General features: G+C 38.6%; 1 protein-coding gene across 1 annotated transcript in view; it reads left to right on the plus strand.

Moving 5' to 3' along the window:
* LOC126213939 (neurogenic protein big brain-like) overlaps positions 1-16,598 on the plus strand; it is a 276,946-nt gene extending 260,348 nt beyond the window's left edge. Inside the window, exons 6-7 of the mRNA XM_049941466.1 lie at positions 11,168-11,326; positions 13,331-16,598. Coding sequence (XP_049797423.1) covers positions 11,168-11,326; positions 13,331-14,145 — 974 coding nt within the window. The 3' untranslated portion in view covers positions 14,146-16,598. The remainder of the gene's footprint in view (positions 1-11,167; positions 11,327-13,330) is intronic.
* The last annotated feature ends 1,035 nt before the right edge of the window (positions 16,599-17,633 follow it).

A 17,633-nucleotide genomic window follows, 5' to 3' on the forward strand; every position in this document is an offset into this window, starting at 1 on the left:
AATATGAAGACAATGAATGAGCTCAGAACAGTTATGGAAATAAAAGAACCAATGGGTAGAACTGCTGTATACTTGATTTATTATCAGAAATTTTTGCTCCATACAATCTTAGAACTACCAAAAAACAAATATTTATCCAAATTTCAATCTTTCATATTACAATATTTGAGAGTTTCTCCATCTGTGCCATAGAAAAATGCCATCACAATCTGATATATGGTTCTCAGAGGCCACAAACTTTCACTGTTATGAAAGCACCTTGCTATAGTTATAGGTGAAGTATGGTTGTAAGGGGGCAGTCTCAAAATGTATGTTGCCTACCATCAGTAATAATAAAAGTAGGTAGTGTGGTTCTAGATGGAAATGAGAAGAAAACCAAAAGAACTTTCATATATGTAAAACCATGATGTAATGGCAAAAACAACTTCATGTTAGGTATCTAAATTACAATTGTGAATTTTTTGTTGTTTCCTGTTCCTTTTCTGACATTTGTGTGATGTGTGCATTATTTTCTGCCCAGTCTACAACATACACTGTGTTTTGCTACTGGCTTCACTTTCACTCGTCTTCTGGCTTTGTCACTTCAGTGAAAGTTTTGTTGGGAATCCAGTTGTCAATTTTGTACATGTAGGATTGGCAAACACTTAGCCTAATATTACTCCAGGTATGTTGATGTTTGATAGCACAGAAGGAAAAGCCGCTAACTGCAATGCTAAGCGAAACTGAGATAACCGTGAAAAACTCATACCATCCAAACTATTAAAGTATTCATTTATTTTGTAAAAATAATTAAAAAATAATTAATTACATGGTATTAACGGCTGAAATCTGCAATTATGTTTTATAATTTAAAATTCTAAGTGAAACATTGACTTAGTGGTCTTTGCACCCGATTTATGAAGTTAGAGTGTTTTGCAAACATATTGATCCAATAACAAAACAAACATTCGGTAGTGAAATCTGCTATTCAATGATATGATAGGAATGACAGAAGGATGGAATTTAATTATTGCAAATATAAACAGAATATGTTTTTATTTTGAAGAGTAGTCTGAAAATTCTACAAAATCGTCGTATAAAAATACGAAGGTGACATAATTTTACGAGGAAAAACTCACGTAACATCAATAAGAGAAAAAATGTGAATATTCAATATAAGGCTCTAAAAAATTGCATCTTAATAAAACAACAACAAAAAAATTCTACAAAATGAAATTAGCTGAAACTTGCTTTTAAATGACATCAACCTCAACATTGCCCATCAACTTAGAATCGTTTCTGGCTCCTTCGGATGATTGGAAATGGCAGGAGCGACTCTAGGAGTGCCTTCCTACTCATCTGACACTTCGATGTAAGATTTGAGTTTGTCATTAGTTGCCCAGTCTTCACCAAAGTGGCGTTCCAAAAACTTTTTGACGTCTCCGAGTTTGACTTCTAAAAGACTTCTAAAAGTTCTACACCAGCTATGATTGGTGTTGAGCCATTTCCTTTGCTGAAATTTTTTCCCCTCTTCAGGATGCTATTTCTCTCTCCAGCTTCAAAGTTGTAGAAGGGCTCTCCACAAACTGGACAAATCTTCTTCTTTTGGCTTTTCAGGAACATGATTTTTTTGGCTTTTTGCCTCTGGAAATGCCAGTTATCAGTAACTTTCACTAATCCTTCCATGTGTGTCATAACAATAAGTGTCAGCACTATTTTCATTACATAATATTGCTTTAATAACACTTTTCGTGTTCTTACCTTTCTGTTTTGGAAACATTTCTGTTCCACTGATCACTTCTTGCAGAATTCGTACTATTTCAATTACTCCCACTTCGTTTGTACATCTTCTGTATTTAAACAGTCCACATATCACTTATTTTCTTCAAAACACTCATGCAAATACATCAACAGACATCCTACTGATCAGCTGAACTGTGCTGACTGGCGTATATTTTGACAACGCATTGCATATGTGTTCGCTAGAGCACAGACAATCTAACTTGAATAAGAAACGTATCCCTTCTAATTGTAATAAGCTGAAAGGTAGCTTTGAATGTCTTGATTGGTAAGTCTGATATCAGCTGGTGTGCTTTGCATCTGGACATGGAAAGGTGACTGTCATGGCTGTTGAACTTGGGGGGGAGGGGGGGGGGCTTTGCAAATGTTGGATATTTAATGGGCTTTGTATCCAAAGACAATGTGCAGTTAGCTACTTCTGCAACTGAAAATGATTTTCCACTGCCAGTTTCAATGGTTCATAGCAGGTATTGCATTCTGAAACCTATTCCATCATGTAGGTACTGAAAAAATGTATACAGTAGTGTGCTAAACTCAAAACTGAGAAAAAAATGCACTTAGCAGCTTTTGCATCTGGGCTACTAATTTGAAGCTGAAACTAGTAATGAACTTGCCTGTGATCCTAAATTCCCTTGAGGAAGATATTTTATCTCTTAATGAAGTATATCTATTTGAATTTATCATACTTCAATTGACTATTGGAAATCATATCTTTGCTGAAAATAACATACAGTTCAATAAGCAGTTGGGAATTTAAAATAAACAATTATCTGCTGTTTACAAGTATAGACCTGTGTCACTTTGGCTATACCACTAAAATAGGTAGGACTAAAGGTAATGCTACAGTAAAAAAGTCTCAGGTTGGCCATTACATTAACATGTGGATTTTTATTCCCCAAAGGCAAAAACTTGAATCTGAATTGTTATTGACCACCATTTTTAAAATGAGCTAACGTGGCTGCGAACAAAATTATGAAACATGAATGCTGCTGTGGAATGTTGCTGAATCATATCTGTCAGATATTTAATCATAAAAGCTTAGTGTCTATACAAATGACGTGAAAGACTGTTCTCTCTTGCATGTGAGGTTAATGGAAATGCCTTATTTTAGAAATACAGATCACCAAACAAAAGGTATGACTTTAACAAGGCTAAAAGTGTTCCGCAATTATTAAGTATATGGAACAGAGTTAAACAAAGTTGTGGATAGTACACACATTAGACTAGCTCGTTACTCAAGAGCCTGGAATCTACTCACTAGCGGGGCAGTGAGTGACTCATGACTTGAACGCAGGTGCTCATGAACGAGTCAACTCAGTCATACTCCTAGTGTAAGGGAAATAGGTGGAGAGTAATAATGAATGACCTGCTAATGAATGTATATGTATATGAATACATAATAAGTAAACACTTAATGAATACATTATTTCACTAACATAGTATATTGGTCTTTGCAGTGTAGTATCAGAAATGCCATAAATTTAGTGTAACTGTGTGTGTGTGTGTGTGTGTATTTACACAAATTATTTATGTTTCATCTTGTGCAATATTAATCTTCAGAAGATAATTTGCTTGTCCCTCATATTGGTATGGATTAATAAAACCGATACAGCAGTGTTACTCTGATGTAAATAAGCCAATATGATAAAATTTATTTAATTTGTAGCACTATTTGTGGAAATGGTGGAAATGCATAGAACTTCTTTTATTGCTTTTGAGACTTTAGAGAAGACAAAATATTCTTGAAGTCATTACCAGGGCCATCCATGGTCAGATATCTCTCCAGGTCCACGTTTACATATGGAAGTAGATATACATCAGCTCTGGAACTTCTTTATGGAAGAAAGCATCAGATCTTTTTTCTCTTCTTCCACAATTATGCTATGTAACTTACGAGAAAAAGTTTGATTTATATTTTCTTTCTTTTCCTCATTTAGAACTACAGTTCCTTGAATCGTGGATAAAACAATGTGGAAATGTAATGAGAATCTCGTAGTTTATTAATCACTTTCTCTTTTAGAAAAGTTCCTGCATGTCTTCTCAGAAATTTGAACACCACATTGTCATCTTCACTTTGACAGGAATACAATAAATGTAATGCCCATGGTGCTACATAGGGCAGGGTCAGATCTGTTTCAACATTTACATCATTTGTGGTTTCTTTAAAAGATTCCAGGAATGTAATTATGCCATGTCTTACAACAGACTGATAGTAAGATATCATTTGCTGCTTGCTTTTCTCCAATAACAAGTTCTCAGTGCCTTTTCTTTACAAATGAAATGAGTTCAGCATCATGTAGATGCTACTCCATGTAGTTGCAACATCTTGATGTAATGGCTTTTTTTTCCCTCCTAATGTTGCAATTGAACCAGAGCATTTTATGTATCCTACAGCTCTACACACTGTCTGGATGGATCTATAAATTTCAGGCAATTTTTCACTAAGGAATTTTTTAGGCAATGTTTGCCTTAATGCTGTGGTAATGCAATGCACTGCAACTGGCAGCAAGACCATAGTGTTGAAGATCTTTCTTTTGGTCGAACCATGATCCATTACAAACGTCCTTTTGCTTAGTTCCAGAGGATATGTAGGACGAGGAATTTACTAATATATATATACACACACACACACTCCTGGAAATGGAAAAAAGAACACATTGACACCACCGGTGTGTCAGACCCACCATACTTGCTCCGGACACTGCGAGAGGGCTGTACAAGCAATGATCATACGCACGGCACAGCGGACACACCAGGAACCGCGGTGTTGGCCGTCGAATGGCGCTAGCTGCGCAGCATTTGTGCACCGCCGCCGTCAGTGTCAGCCAGTTTGCCGTGGCATACGGAGCTCCATCGCAGTCTTTAACACCGGTAGCATGCCGCGACAGCGTGGACGTGAACCGTATGTGCAGTTGACGGACTTTGAGCGAGGGCGTATAGTGGGCATGCGGGAGGCCGGGTGGACGTACCGCCGAATTGCTCAACACGTGGGGCGTGAGGTCTCCACAGTACATCGATGTTGTCGCCAGTGGTCGGCGGAAGGTGCACGTGCCCGTCGACCTGGGACCGGACCGCAGCGACGCACAGATGCACGCCAAGACCGTAGGATCCTACGCAGAGCCGTAGGGGACCGCACCGCCACTTCCCAGCAAATTAGGGACACTGTTGCACCTGGGGTATCGGCGAGGACCATTCGCAACCGTCTCCATGAAGCTGGGCTACGGTCCCGCACACCGTTAGGCCGTCTTCCGCTCACGCCCCAACATCGTGCAGCCCGCCTCCAGTGGTGTCGCGACAGGCGTGAATGGAGGGACGAATGGAGACGTGTCGTCTTCAGCGATGAGAGTCGCTTCTGCCTTGGTGCCAATGATGGTCGTATGCGTGTTTGGCGCCGTGCAAGTGAGCGCCACAATCAGGACTGCATACGACCGAGGCACACAGGGCCAACACCCGGCATCATGGTGTGGGGAGCGATCTCCTACACTGGCCGTACACCACTGGTGATCGTCGAGGGGACACTGAATAGTGCACGGTACATCCAAACCGTCATCGAACCCATCGTTCTACCATTCCTAGACCGGCAAGGGAACTTGCTGTTCCAACAGGACAATGCACGTCCGCATGTATCCCGTGCCACCCAGCGTGCTCTAGAAGGTGTAAGTCAACTACCCTGGCCAGCAAGATCTCCGGATCTGTCCCCCATTGAGCATGTTTGGGACTGGATGAAGCGTCGTCTCACGCGGTCTGCACGTCCGGCACGACCGCTGGTCCAACTGAGGCGCCAGGTGGAAATGGCATGGCAAGCCGTTCCACAGGACTACATCCAGCATCTCTACGAACGTCTCCATGGGAGAATAGCAGCCTGCATTGCTGCGAAAGGTGGATATACACTGTACTAGTGCCGACATTGTGCATGCTCTGTTGGCTGTGTCTATGTGCCTGTGGTTCTGTCAGTGTGATCATGTGATGTATCTGACCCCAGGAATGTGTCAATAAAGTTTCCCCTTCCTGAGACAATGAATTCACGGTGTTCTTATTTCAATTTCCAGGAGTGTATATATATATATATATATATATATATATATATATATATATATATATATATATATATATATATATATATATATATATATATAGAGGGAAACATTCCACGTGGGAAAAATATATCTAAAAACAAATGTTGTGACTTACCGAACGAAAGCGCTGGCAGGTCGATAGACACACAAACAAACACAAACACACACACAAAATTCAAGCTTTCGCAACAAACTGTTGCCTCATCAGGAGAGAGGGGAAGGAGAGGGAAAGACGAAAGATGTGGGTTTTAAGGCAGAGGGTAAGGAGTCATTCCAATCCCGGGAGCGGAAAGACTTACCTTAGGGGGAAAAAAGGACGGGTATACACTCGCACACACACACACACATATCCATCCACACATATACAGACACAACAGGCAACAGTTTGTTGCGAAAGCTTGAATTTTGTGTGTATGTTTGTGTTTGTTTGTGTGGCTGTCAACCTGCCAGCACTTTCATTTGGTAAGTCACATCATCTTTGTTTTTAGATATACACTCCTGGTAATGGAAAAAAGAACACATTGACACCGGTGTGTCAGACCCACCATACTTGCTCCGGACACTGCGAGAGGGCTGTACAAGCAATGATCACACGCACGGCACAGCGGACACACCAGGAACCGCGGTGTTGGCCGTCGAATGGCGCTAGCTGCGCAGCATTTGTGCACCGCCGCCATCAGTGTCAGCCAGTTTGCCGTGGCATACGGAGCTCCATCGCAGTCTTTAACACTGGTAGCATGCCGCAACAGCGTGGACGTGAACCGTATGTGCAGTTGACGGACTTTGAGCGAGGGCGTTTAGTGGGCATGCGGGAGGCCGGGTGGACGTACCGCCGAATTGCTCAACACGTGGGGCGTGAGGTCTCCACAGTACATCGATGTTGTCGCCAGTGGTCGGCGGAAGGTGCACGTGCCCGTCGACCTGGGACCGGACCGCAGTGACGCACGGATGCACGCCAAGACCGTAGGATCCTACGCAGTGCCGTAGGGGACCGCACCGCCACTTCCCAGCAAATTAGGGACACTGTTGCTCCTGGGGTATCGGCGAGGACCATTCGCAACCGTCTCCATGAAGCTGGGCTACGGTCCCGCACACCGTTAGGCCGTCTTCCGCTCATGCCCCAACATCGTGCAGCCCGCCTCCAGTGGTGTCGCGACAGGCGTGAATGGACGGACGAATGGAGACGTGTCGTCTTCAGCGATGAGAGTCGCTTCTGCCTTGGTGCCAATGATGGTCGTATGCGTGTTTGGCGCCGTGCAGGTGAGCACCACAATCAGGACTGCATACGACCGAGGCACACAGGGCCAACACCCGGCATCATGGTGTGGGGAGCGATCTCCTACACTGGCCGTACACCACTGGTGATCGTCGAGGGGACACTGAATAGTGCACGGTACATCCAAACCGTCATCGAACCCATCGTTCTACCATTCCTAGACCGGCAAGGGAACTTGCTGTTCCAACAGGACAATGCACGTCCGCATGTATCCCGTGCCACCCAACGTGCTCTAGAAGGTGCAAGTCAAATACCCTGGCCAGCAAGATCTCCGGATCTGTCCCCCATTGAGCATGTTTGGGACTGGATGAAGCGTCGTCTCACGTGGTCTGCACGTCCAGCACGAACGCTGGTCCAACTGAGGCGCCAGGTGGAAATGGCATGGCAAGCCGTTCCACAGGACTACATCCAGCATCTCTACGATCGTCTCCATGGGAGAATAGCAGCCTGCATTGCTGCGAAAGGTGGATATACACTGTACTAGTGCCGACATTGTGCATGCTCTGTTGCCTGTGTCTATGTGCCTGTGGTTCTGTCAGTGTGATCATGTGATGTATCTGACCCCAGGAATGTGTCAATAAAGTTTCCCCTTCCTGGGACAATGAATTCACGGTGCTCTTATTTCAATTTCCAGGAGTGTATTTTTCCTACGTGGAATGTTTCCCTCTATTATATATATATGCACACCTGAATAATTGGTACAGTAATTCTATTCTTAGTTATAGCAACTGCATTTATAAGACACGTTTTACCTTGAGGCCAAATATCATTCTGAGGTGCAACAGTAATTACTAATTTACTATCAGCAATTCCATACTTAGGAACAGATTTAGTTCAATGAGTGTGAGGAGGATTTGCTGTTGATGATGAAACATTAAATCGATTCTTTACATTTCATTTTGTATTACCATTTATTATTGCAGCTATGGCAGCAATTCACTTATTTTTTCTCCATCAAACAGGGTCTAATTACCCGTTAGGGCTAAATGGAGACATCGAAAAAATTCCATTTCACCCATACTTTACTATCAAGGATTCTATCACAATTGTATTAATAACATCATTATTAATTATATTATGTTTAATGAACCCTTACCTTCTAGGAGACCCAGATAATTTTGTACCTGCCAATCCATTAGTAACACCAGTTTAGATTCAACCAGAATGACACTTCCTATTTGCATATGCAATTCTACGATCAATTCCTAACAAGTTAGGAGTTGTTATTGCACTTTTTCATGTAACTCTGTAATTTTTTTTTCACTGATGTTGGGGACATCTGGAGGCTTTGTTGTCAGGAACACATTGTTTCTCAATTCACATCTGTCTTCAAAATCTACAATAATACTGAATGTGACAGTAACATAATCCATTTTGTGGTAATTGTCAGTTCAAAGATCAGATGTCATATCACACTCACTCTGGTCAAAGGCTTCCTTTTCTTTAGACAAGATCTAACTTCTCATGTCATTGACTATGTCTTTTGTATATCAAGACATTTCTTGCAGAAGGCAAAACCTCTTGTGAACTCACTGTATTGTCCTTCATACCAATGCACATTAGTTCTTATGAAAGACTAATAAATGTTTCTCCCCTGAAAATTTTGAATGGCCACAGATACAACACACACATTAACACATGCTTGTCATTGACTGTGTCCTTATTGCCTTTTGAAACTGTTGTGGATCTCAAATGTATGATATTTTTCCATTTACATCTTTTCATACACATGGTGTTTCCCTTGTATATGAGTAACACTTCGCTTCCCTCTCTTTGGCACTGAATATAACCAACAGGATCACATCAGTCACTATCTGGAATTAAAAATAACAATGATGAACATTTGTTCTGTTCAATACACCATCTCCCTTTTTTTCTTACCTCTTTAAAATAATGAAGGATTTTTTTTGAAATGAGAGTGCTAAAAAAAGTAAAGTGGAAAATATTAAGATTGCTACAATGATCCCAAGTTGAAACTTATTAGATAATTCCTTTGGTAAATAAGAAATATCATTCAAATTAGAAATAGTATTCAAACTGTTCAGTAAAAACTGAAGGACATAAAATCAGGGGAACATTTTGTATAATTACATTCCAAAAAAAATTATTTTCCTTTTTAATTTTTTGTAACCGTGAGACATAATGACTTCTTGAATTTTCATCTGTGACTGAGTTTTTTTAACTGTATTTAGCACTGAGATAAATTAGACAGTGAGTGAAAGAAATGCATCAATTTGTATAATTTGAATCCATAACTAAAAGAGATATGAAAAACATTTTTATTTGAGATGGTTCTAAGAGCAAACAAGAGAAACTTCAGGAAAATTCAGGAACATTGTCATCAGCATCACATTCATCTACTGTGAAATGACAAATTCCTAATAAAAATTTAAACAACTAGCATCTTGAAATTATACCACCTGGAATTATTGGTGTATTCTGGGTCTGTCTAGTAGGATGTAAGTCCTGTCACCTAAAGTTTGTAGAAGGTGTGCCTTCATTGTCATAGCGCTATGGCAAAAGGCACTCACTGTCTATGAGTCCCATGGACTCAGTGGGAACTCGCAAGCTCACTGCGCTCAATGTTTATGGTTGGCACCTCATGGTCATGAGTATGCAACACGGCAGCTAAAAGCTTATGAGAAGGTCTGAAGGCTGAGATGACCAGCTGTAATTTAATATTACTGCCTGTGTAGTACAGATGGCCATGGTTCCCCAAGCATATTAAGATTGGTGATGAAACTATGCATTTGGACGTACTTCAGAAAGAAGAAATGTTATGTTGGTTTCTGAGAACAGTGAGTGCTAAAGGTCACTCAGATATAAGTCAAGAAAATCATTATTGTGTAACCTGTAATTTCTCTCTAGAATTCATTATCAACTGCAGCGCAGAACAAAAATGCAATTTTACATATACACTTTCCAGACACACATACGGAATCTATATTTGTTGTACTTTATGACTACAATTAAGAAAATTGGCTGTTATTTAAGCAGAACTCTTGAATGATAACAATTTAGTGAATATGTACATCATGGACTACTTTCCTTTCAGCATGAGCTATCATGTTAAGTTGGTTGCTGCATGGTTTGCCTGCTTTGTATTGGATTTTTATTGAAAACGTATTAAACATTTTTGTCGACTTTGGCAGTTGCGTAGCATGCTTTCTTGTTTGAGTTCCCCTGTGTTCCACATATTAGTATGAAACTCTATAGACTGGATCACATTTGTTTTAACTCAAATATGAAATAAAATCTACAATAAGTTATATTATGAAAACCAGAAATAATTATTGCGTACTTGTGTTGAAGTGTTGCAAACATTTTTATGGGTTTAAGTACTTTAAATCAAAATCAAAATTATTATTCTATGATCTGTACCTGATGCTGGGCAAAGTGAGATCATCTAATTTTTCATTCTATTTTAGTGAACACAGAACTTCATTTCATAAATATGTAACTCAGTGGAGAGCAAGCCTGTCACATCTTTAAGTTTTAGAAACTGTATCAAGCACAACATAAATGATATTTTGTAGTGAATTACACTCCTAGATTTTTAATTTAAAAAAAGGGACTGCCATCATATGGAGTGACTGTTTCAACCCACACTGACAGTCAAAACTCTCAGTTCATAAAAACCTTGAAAAATTGATATATAAATTATTATTTTGATTGCATGAGAGACAGAATTCAGTATAGTGTACAACAGCCAGAGAGTGTTTTTTTTCCCCATCACACTTAAAATTTAATATCTGTCTAGCTCTACAAATGTAGGAATAATACTATTTCAGATGTCATAAAATCTTATCAAGAAAATAAAACTTTGAAACTATGGGTTTAATGATGTGTCATTACATTCGTAATAGGTATGGCGAGTAACTCACTTACTTGTTAAAATTGATAGCATTGTTGTAGTGTAGCTTGCTTCCAACTTTACCAAGAACTCCTTCATTATGTTCAAAACATGTTTTGTGTCATACGTATTCAAGAAAGATTTGATTCGGTTATGGAGATACAATATTTGACATCTTTCCAGATTCATCAAGCATCCACTCTGATGAAGACCCATATGATGAACTGGAGAAGCCGTCTGGTCCTAAGTTTAATGGTTCCACATACAACACGCTACGTGCTACAGACTTGTACCGATCAGCAGTTAACCAGGCAGGACCACCGACTCCAGCCTCACCAACAGGTATAGTTTTAATGTATTTTTTCTGTTTTTAACGTAATGTTAAAGGATATTTCCTCTGTTTTTCCTGATACTGTTTTTTTAAATATCTGGTATAACAAAAACCTAATCTTACTTGAGTACATTTCCTTGTAAAAGTAATGCTAATGCTAGAGAAGTGTGTCCCTTTATGATGTGCAGTGCCTATGTGATGGAGTGGGTATGACAATCAGTCATTCCAATCATAACATCAGGAAGGAAGTACACTACTCGTATTGTCTCTAGTTTGCCATGCCCTGAAGGTCAGTTTTGAAGTTTGATCATATCTGCATTGTTACGTTGTGACAGGAAGGGCTCTCAAGATGTCTCAGAGTGGACCAAAGTGATGTTGTTTGGACATGGAGGAGGTTCAGACATACAGGAAGTGTCAATGAATTGCCTTGATGAGGCCACTCAAAGGCTACTACTGCAGCTAAAGACTGCTACTTATGGATTTCAGCTCAAAGCATCCATGAGAGGAATGCAATCATGCTGAATAATGATTTTTGTGCAGCCACAGAATGTTGTGTTTCGACTCAAACAGTGTGAAATAGTGCAACTTCACTCCCGATGTCTGTAGCAAGGTCCAACATCTAACACCTAGATACCATGCAGTGCTGTACAGATTGGCCCAACAACAAGGTAAATGGACTTAATCAAAATTGGCATCAAGTTCTATTTACAGATGAAACTTGCATATGCCTTAATCAGACAATTGTTGGAGACATTTTTTTGAGGTAGTCCTGTCAGCCTGAATGTTTTAGGCACATTGCCTAGCAAGTGCAGTAAGGTGGTGGTTCCCTGATGTTTTGGGGTGGCATCATGTGGGGCAATGTACTACACTTGTGATCACTGAAGCCGATCAGACGTCTATACGAGACAGAGGTGACATTCTCTGATGTATAGTGCAGTTGTATTGACAGCATTTTGTAGAGGGATTTGTCTTAATGGACGACAATTCTTGTGCTCATCATGCACTTCTTGTGAATGTGTTCCTTCATGATAATGAACTCACTAGATTAGAATGGTCAGCATGTTTTCCAGACATGAACCCTTCTTATCATCCCTGTGATACATTGAAAAGGGCCGTTTTAGGATGAGATGACCCACCAACCAGTCTGAGAGATCTGTGCTGAGTTGGAATTGAGGTATGGGACAGTCTGGACCAACAGTGCCTTGACAATCTAGTGGACAGTATGCCATGATGAATGTAGGCATGCATCAATGCTAGAGGACATGTTACCAGGTATTAGAGGTACTTTTGTATGCCACAGTCTGGAACACAAATTCCGAAACTCTACTGTACAACTTGCAATTCTTTTTGTGAATGATAAAGGAGAACTGAAATTTTTTTATATCTATTCCATTTTTATGTAAAGGGTGAGGAAACCTAGAACCATGGTGATGCAACATTTTTTTTTTTCAATGTGTGCATGTTTATAATATGAATGTGAGACATCGAAGGACAATAAAGTTGGTGAAATAGGAGCAACTAGACAATTTTATTGACACACAAGTAGAATAAATATACTTAAGATCTGAAACTTTCAGAACATGGTAAGTATTTTTTTTTTCAGTATGAAAACACAAATATGACACATATAATGACAAAGGAGAGGTATACTGATGATGGAGAGCAGGAAAAGCTCTAATTCTGGGTTACATGAGAGGCAGTGAATTGACAAAGAGTTGGAAGTAACAATTATGTTTAAAGTTTGTACTACTGTATCCTTTCTAGTTCTTAAAACATGTTGATGTTACAGTTAATATTACTACCTTATCTCCATGTTATCATGTTTGTTTCTTTCATGTACTGTCTGCTTTTCCCCACCATCATAGGAACTGCTTACAAAATTTTCAGAGCTCAAGAATGAGTGTTTGTTCTTTGTCATTCATATATTCAACAGTGCTGCAATAAAAGATTTAGTCCATCTAGTGCATCAGTGTGATAGTTTGGGCAACTTGTAATGTTAGATAAATTTGTTTCAGGTCCTGGTAATGCTTATTGTCCAAGTTTGACAACAGCCAGTCTCTACTCAGCACCACCCTGTAAACTTGACAGAGTGGAGTCTTTGTATGGAGGCACCAAATCACTGTATGCAAAATCACCACCATTGACAAGAGCTAATCTGAACCGTTCACAGTCTGTGTACAGTAAAGTGCCTTCAGGCCCTGCCTGTGCACAGAGGGATGGACTTCCAAGACCTGGTCCTCTGGTGCCAGCACAATCTTTGTATCCTATGAGGTTCAACCAAAACCTCAATGTTACCAACCAAAATGCTCAAAACCAGCAAAGCCAGCTGCAGCAAAGATCAGATAGTATCTATGGAGTTCGTGGAGTAGCGACAGTTGCAAGTCGTCCTGAGGCAGGTGGTGTATATGGTGTAAGTCAGTGCAGTAGTGGGACTGGATGCAACACAGGGACAAACAAATATGGCGGAGGTTCTGCTCGCCCAGAGTCAATGTACGGCATAATATCACGCAGACAGGATTCAGCAGATTCTTCGTATGGGTCTTATCACAGTGGTGGAGGTGCAAGCACTGCCAACAGTTCTTCGACAAGAGGTGGTGTATCAGTAAATGGTGCAACTAATAGTGTTAATACTAGTGGACCTCCCAGTTATACAAATAATAAGTGTAGTTCTTCAGGAGCAACACAGGGATTTAATCCGACTAGGAATGAACTGAGACAATCACCTCAGCATCAACTGTTGTCACCTAACCCTACATCAGTGGTCAACCCTACTAATTCAGTGGCTTCATATCACCAAAATCAGAGGCACTCACCGAATACTCAGTATTAAATAAATGAAGGAGAAAAATTTAGCAAGAAGCATATACTCATCTGTGTCATAGCTGAGGTGCTGTGACACTTTTAAGACATTCATGTAATGAGTAGAACTGAACTGGAATTGCAGGCAAAATTCACATGACTGAATAAGACAATGCCTGTGCCACTCCAGAAAATAATTTTGATTTGTAATACATCATTCACTTGTATACTCATCTTCTGAAGATTAATGGTAGGATGGAGTGATGCTATGATACTGATAGGCTGTATTGTGGGTTACCATTTTCCTCACAGTGCATTATGTTGGCATTTTTATGTAACCTAGTTTATGTAATGCTGATTAGCACAGTTTCTTCATTAACTGTGCATTGTATATAGCAGACATTGACTAGATTTTTTTTAGTTAACTGTTTTTTAACCAAAGGTTTGTTTGAAGAAATATGTTGTTATACTTCAGATTCTGTTATTGTATACAGCTCCTTTGTATCTGTGTCTATGTTTTTGTTATGCTATAAAGAAAGAGTTAGTTTAGATAAGTCTTTGTTTCTCTTTCTGTTTCATTATATATGTTTCATATTCATAATTTTACTCTTTGCTTTTCACTGGAAATTTTACAAGTTCAAGTGTGGTTGTGAAGATACAAACCTTTCCAGAAAATAAATGCATTTCATTTGCAGTGTACTATGTGTATCGCCATAAAATACTAAATAATAAAAAGTGGTCTTTATACAACTTCTCAGTTAAAAGGAAGCAAGATGTATATCAACTTACATTAATATATTATGTGTATATACTGCCACTGTTGTATATTGTGCAATCTTGAGTTGAGATGTTTTACCTTTTAAGCCACTTTGAACAAAAAATGTAAATAGAATTTCTTTATTTAACACACCATAAATGATAAGTACACTTCTTTGATGGAATCATTTCAATGTGCAGTCAGAGTTCCTATAAAGAAGCAGAACCCAGAACCCAAAAAACTTGAAATAAACGAGTTAATATTAATTCGAACTTTTGTATTATCACAGAGTTCTAGATCAAAATCTGATATGCCACTGGAAATTAAAATTGTAGTTTTTATTCCAATGTTCAAATAATGTAATTGGATGATCAAATGTTTGAATTATTTGTAAGATTAAATGTTTTTATGTAACACTGTTCGAGAACTTGTGTATGCATTGTCAAATTATTATACTGTCTATGTAAAAGATATCTGGCCTTCCAAATGACACCACAGAAAATCCAAACAACACCACAGAAAAATTCAACAAGAAATCAAAGCTGAAATCTGCAATAATGCAAACAAGAACACAATACTCTGATACTGAATTTATAGCACAACTGCTGGAGAAGGTTAATTTCCATAGTAATTTGCTGAAATTAGAGTTCTGGTATGATAATCTCTATATTATTGTAAAATATTTATAAAACTTGAATATAAGAAAAATTACTTTGCTGCAATAAATTGTGACTGTGAAAGAATGACATTAGCAGTGGAGAGCAAATTTGTTTTTAAGATGGTTTTCACTATTTATTTTTTTTACTCTTAAGTGAAAGGGACAATTTCACATTAAATGCTATGTGTGGATAAGGTTACAGGGAACACAGTTACATAGCTTGTTTGTCAGAAGATAGTAAGTTATGTGGTTCCAATGCATTGTTTGTGGATGCAGCAATTACTGCATTAATGATGTGTCAAAACACTCTTCGGATTGTAAGGTGATTCATCTGCACATGAATTTTGTTTGATTAAAGGAGAATTTATGGAGGGTTTACAGTGCTATGCAAGGAAAATAATATTTAATGGAACATATATTTTAAATTCTGGGAGTAATCTTATTATACTAGTGGTACACAGTCTGTGATTTGCTAATCTTGTTGAACAAAGAACTGACCAAGATTTCGTGTAGGTCTACTGAATTTCATTTATATAATGTTATTACTCTTCCATGAAACAGCTCTGTCCTTGTGTAAAAATAGGAAGCAAACTAAAGGATATGTTTATTAAAGGCATGTGGCATTTACAATGTAAAATGGCATATTCACTTGTGGAATTTGTTCAGTTGTGGAATGATGCCTCATTTGTTATATTTTCGTTATAGGTAATGTTTTAAACGCATTTTTCTTAGCAGGAGGAACATTGTACGAAATTTGAGTTTTGACTCTCTGGACTATAAATTATTCTGTGTAATGTGCTTGGAAAAAGATAAAAATGAGGAAATGGGTCACAGCAATTTTCTAAAAGTATTCATGCTTCTGTAACTGTCTATTTAGTATTCTTCTTATGTATCCCACATTTTTCATCTTGATGAATGTTTTAGAATAAATCTACTAAGTTTTTCCCTTACATACCTTGTAGCACAAAATGTCTAGGCAATTAGATTTATCATGGATGAAAATGCTACCTCAGGAAGTCTGATACTGTTACATAGAAAGACTAGATTAAAACTGGTAGTACTTGTATGACTCTGCAATAAAAATATTGTGAAACTCTTAAACAAATCCTATTTATTTGTCTTTATTTACTGTAATTTGTTATTACTTGCTTCTCAAATAATTACAGATAACTTCTTGTCTTTTATGTGAGAACTCTCAAATAATTACAGATAACTTCTTGTCTTTTATGTGAGAACTGCTTGTGCAGTGAAGAGGGTATTGAACGAAGGCAGCCATAGTCAAATTGATGTAAGTAATTTTGTCACAGACTAAGTGCTGTGCCTATGGAAAATAATGTTTTAATAATTCCAGAAACAAACTGTAAAGTATCAAATCTTCTAAAAATGTCTGTTTGTTTATGGAAAATCAAGAAAAAGAGGGGGAAGATTTGTATGTTGAAATGTTTTGGATGCTAAAACTTAACAAACTGAAGACAAAAAATTTATTCAGCTTCTCAAGACTGAATAAACTCATGTGTACATAATTTTTCCTTGAGTTTTTACAGCGATAAACTGGACAGTAGTTAAGCCATTGAGGTTCGGTCATTTAGAAAAATTGCAGGCCAAGAAAACCATCGATTCATATTACTGGTACATCTGTGTTTGATACATCTTAAAGAGCAGTGCACTATCAAAAAGACCAAGTTTCAAGGCATATTTTTCATCTCTATTTTGGCTCTGTGATAGATCACAAATTTTCCATAGTTATGAAAAAGCATAATTATCCTTAAAAAAAGTGAGGTGAATTCTTGAGTAATTTTACAAGTAATGGTCTTTGTGCGGAAAAGTCTGATACATTCTGTCATGCAGAAAAGTATGTTGCAATAAAGGCAATACCAGCTTCTTGATTTGCTGCTTGTTTTGCCAGATGATTGTTTGGTCTTCTCTGAACAGAACTTGCAAACCTGTCTACGGTGCTGCTTCTTCACAGCAGCAGGAATTTTATGTGGAAAAAGCCGTCCTACGTGGCTATTGTTGATAGTCACACTAGGAACAATTTTTGAGCCAGTACTGTGCTTTCCTGGACCAGTTTTTCAGATATTTTCCAGACTGTTCACACTCAGAC

The sequence above is a fragment of the Schistocerca nitens genome, chromosome 1 (genome assembly GCF_023898315.1).
Source record: "Schistocerca nitens isolate TAMUIC-IGC-003100 chromosome 1, iqSchNite1.1, whole genome shotgun sequence".
Lineage (NCBI taxonomy): Eukaryota > Metazoa > Arthropoda > Insecta > Orthoptera > Acrididae > Schistocerca > Schistocerca nitens.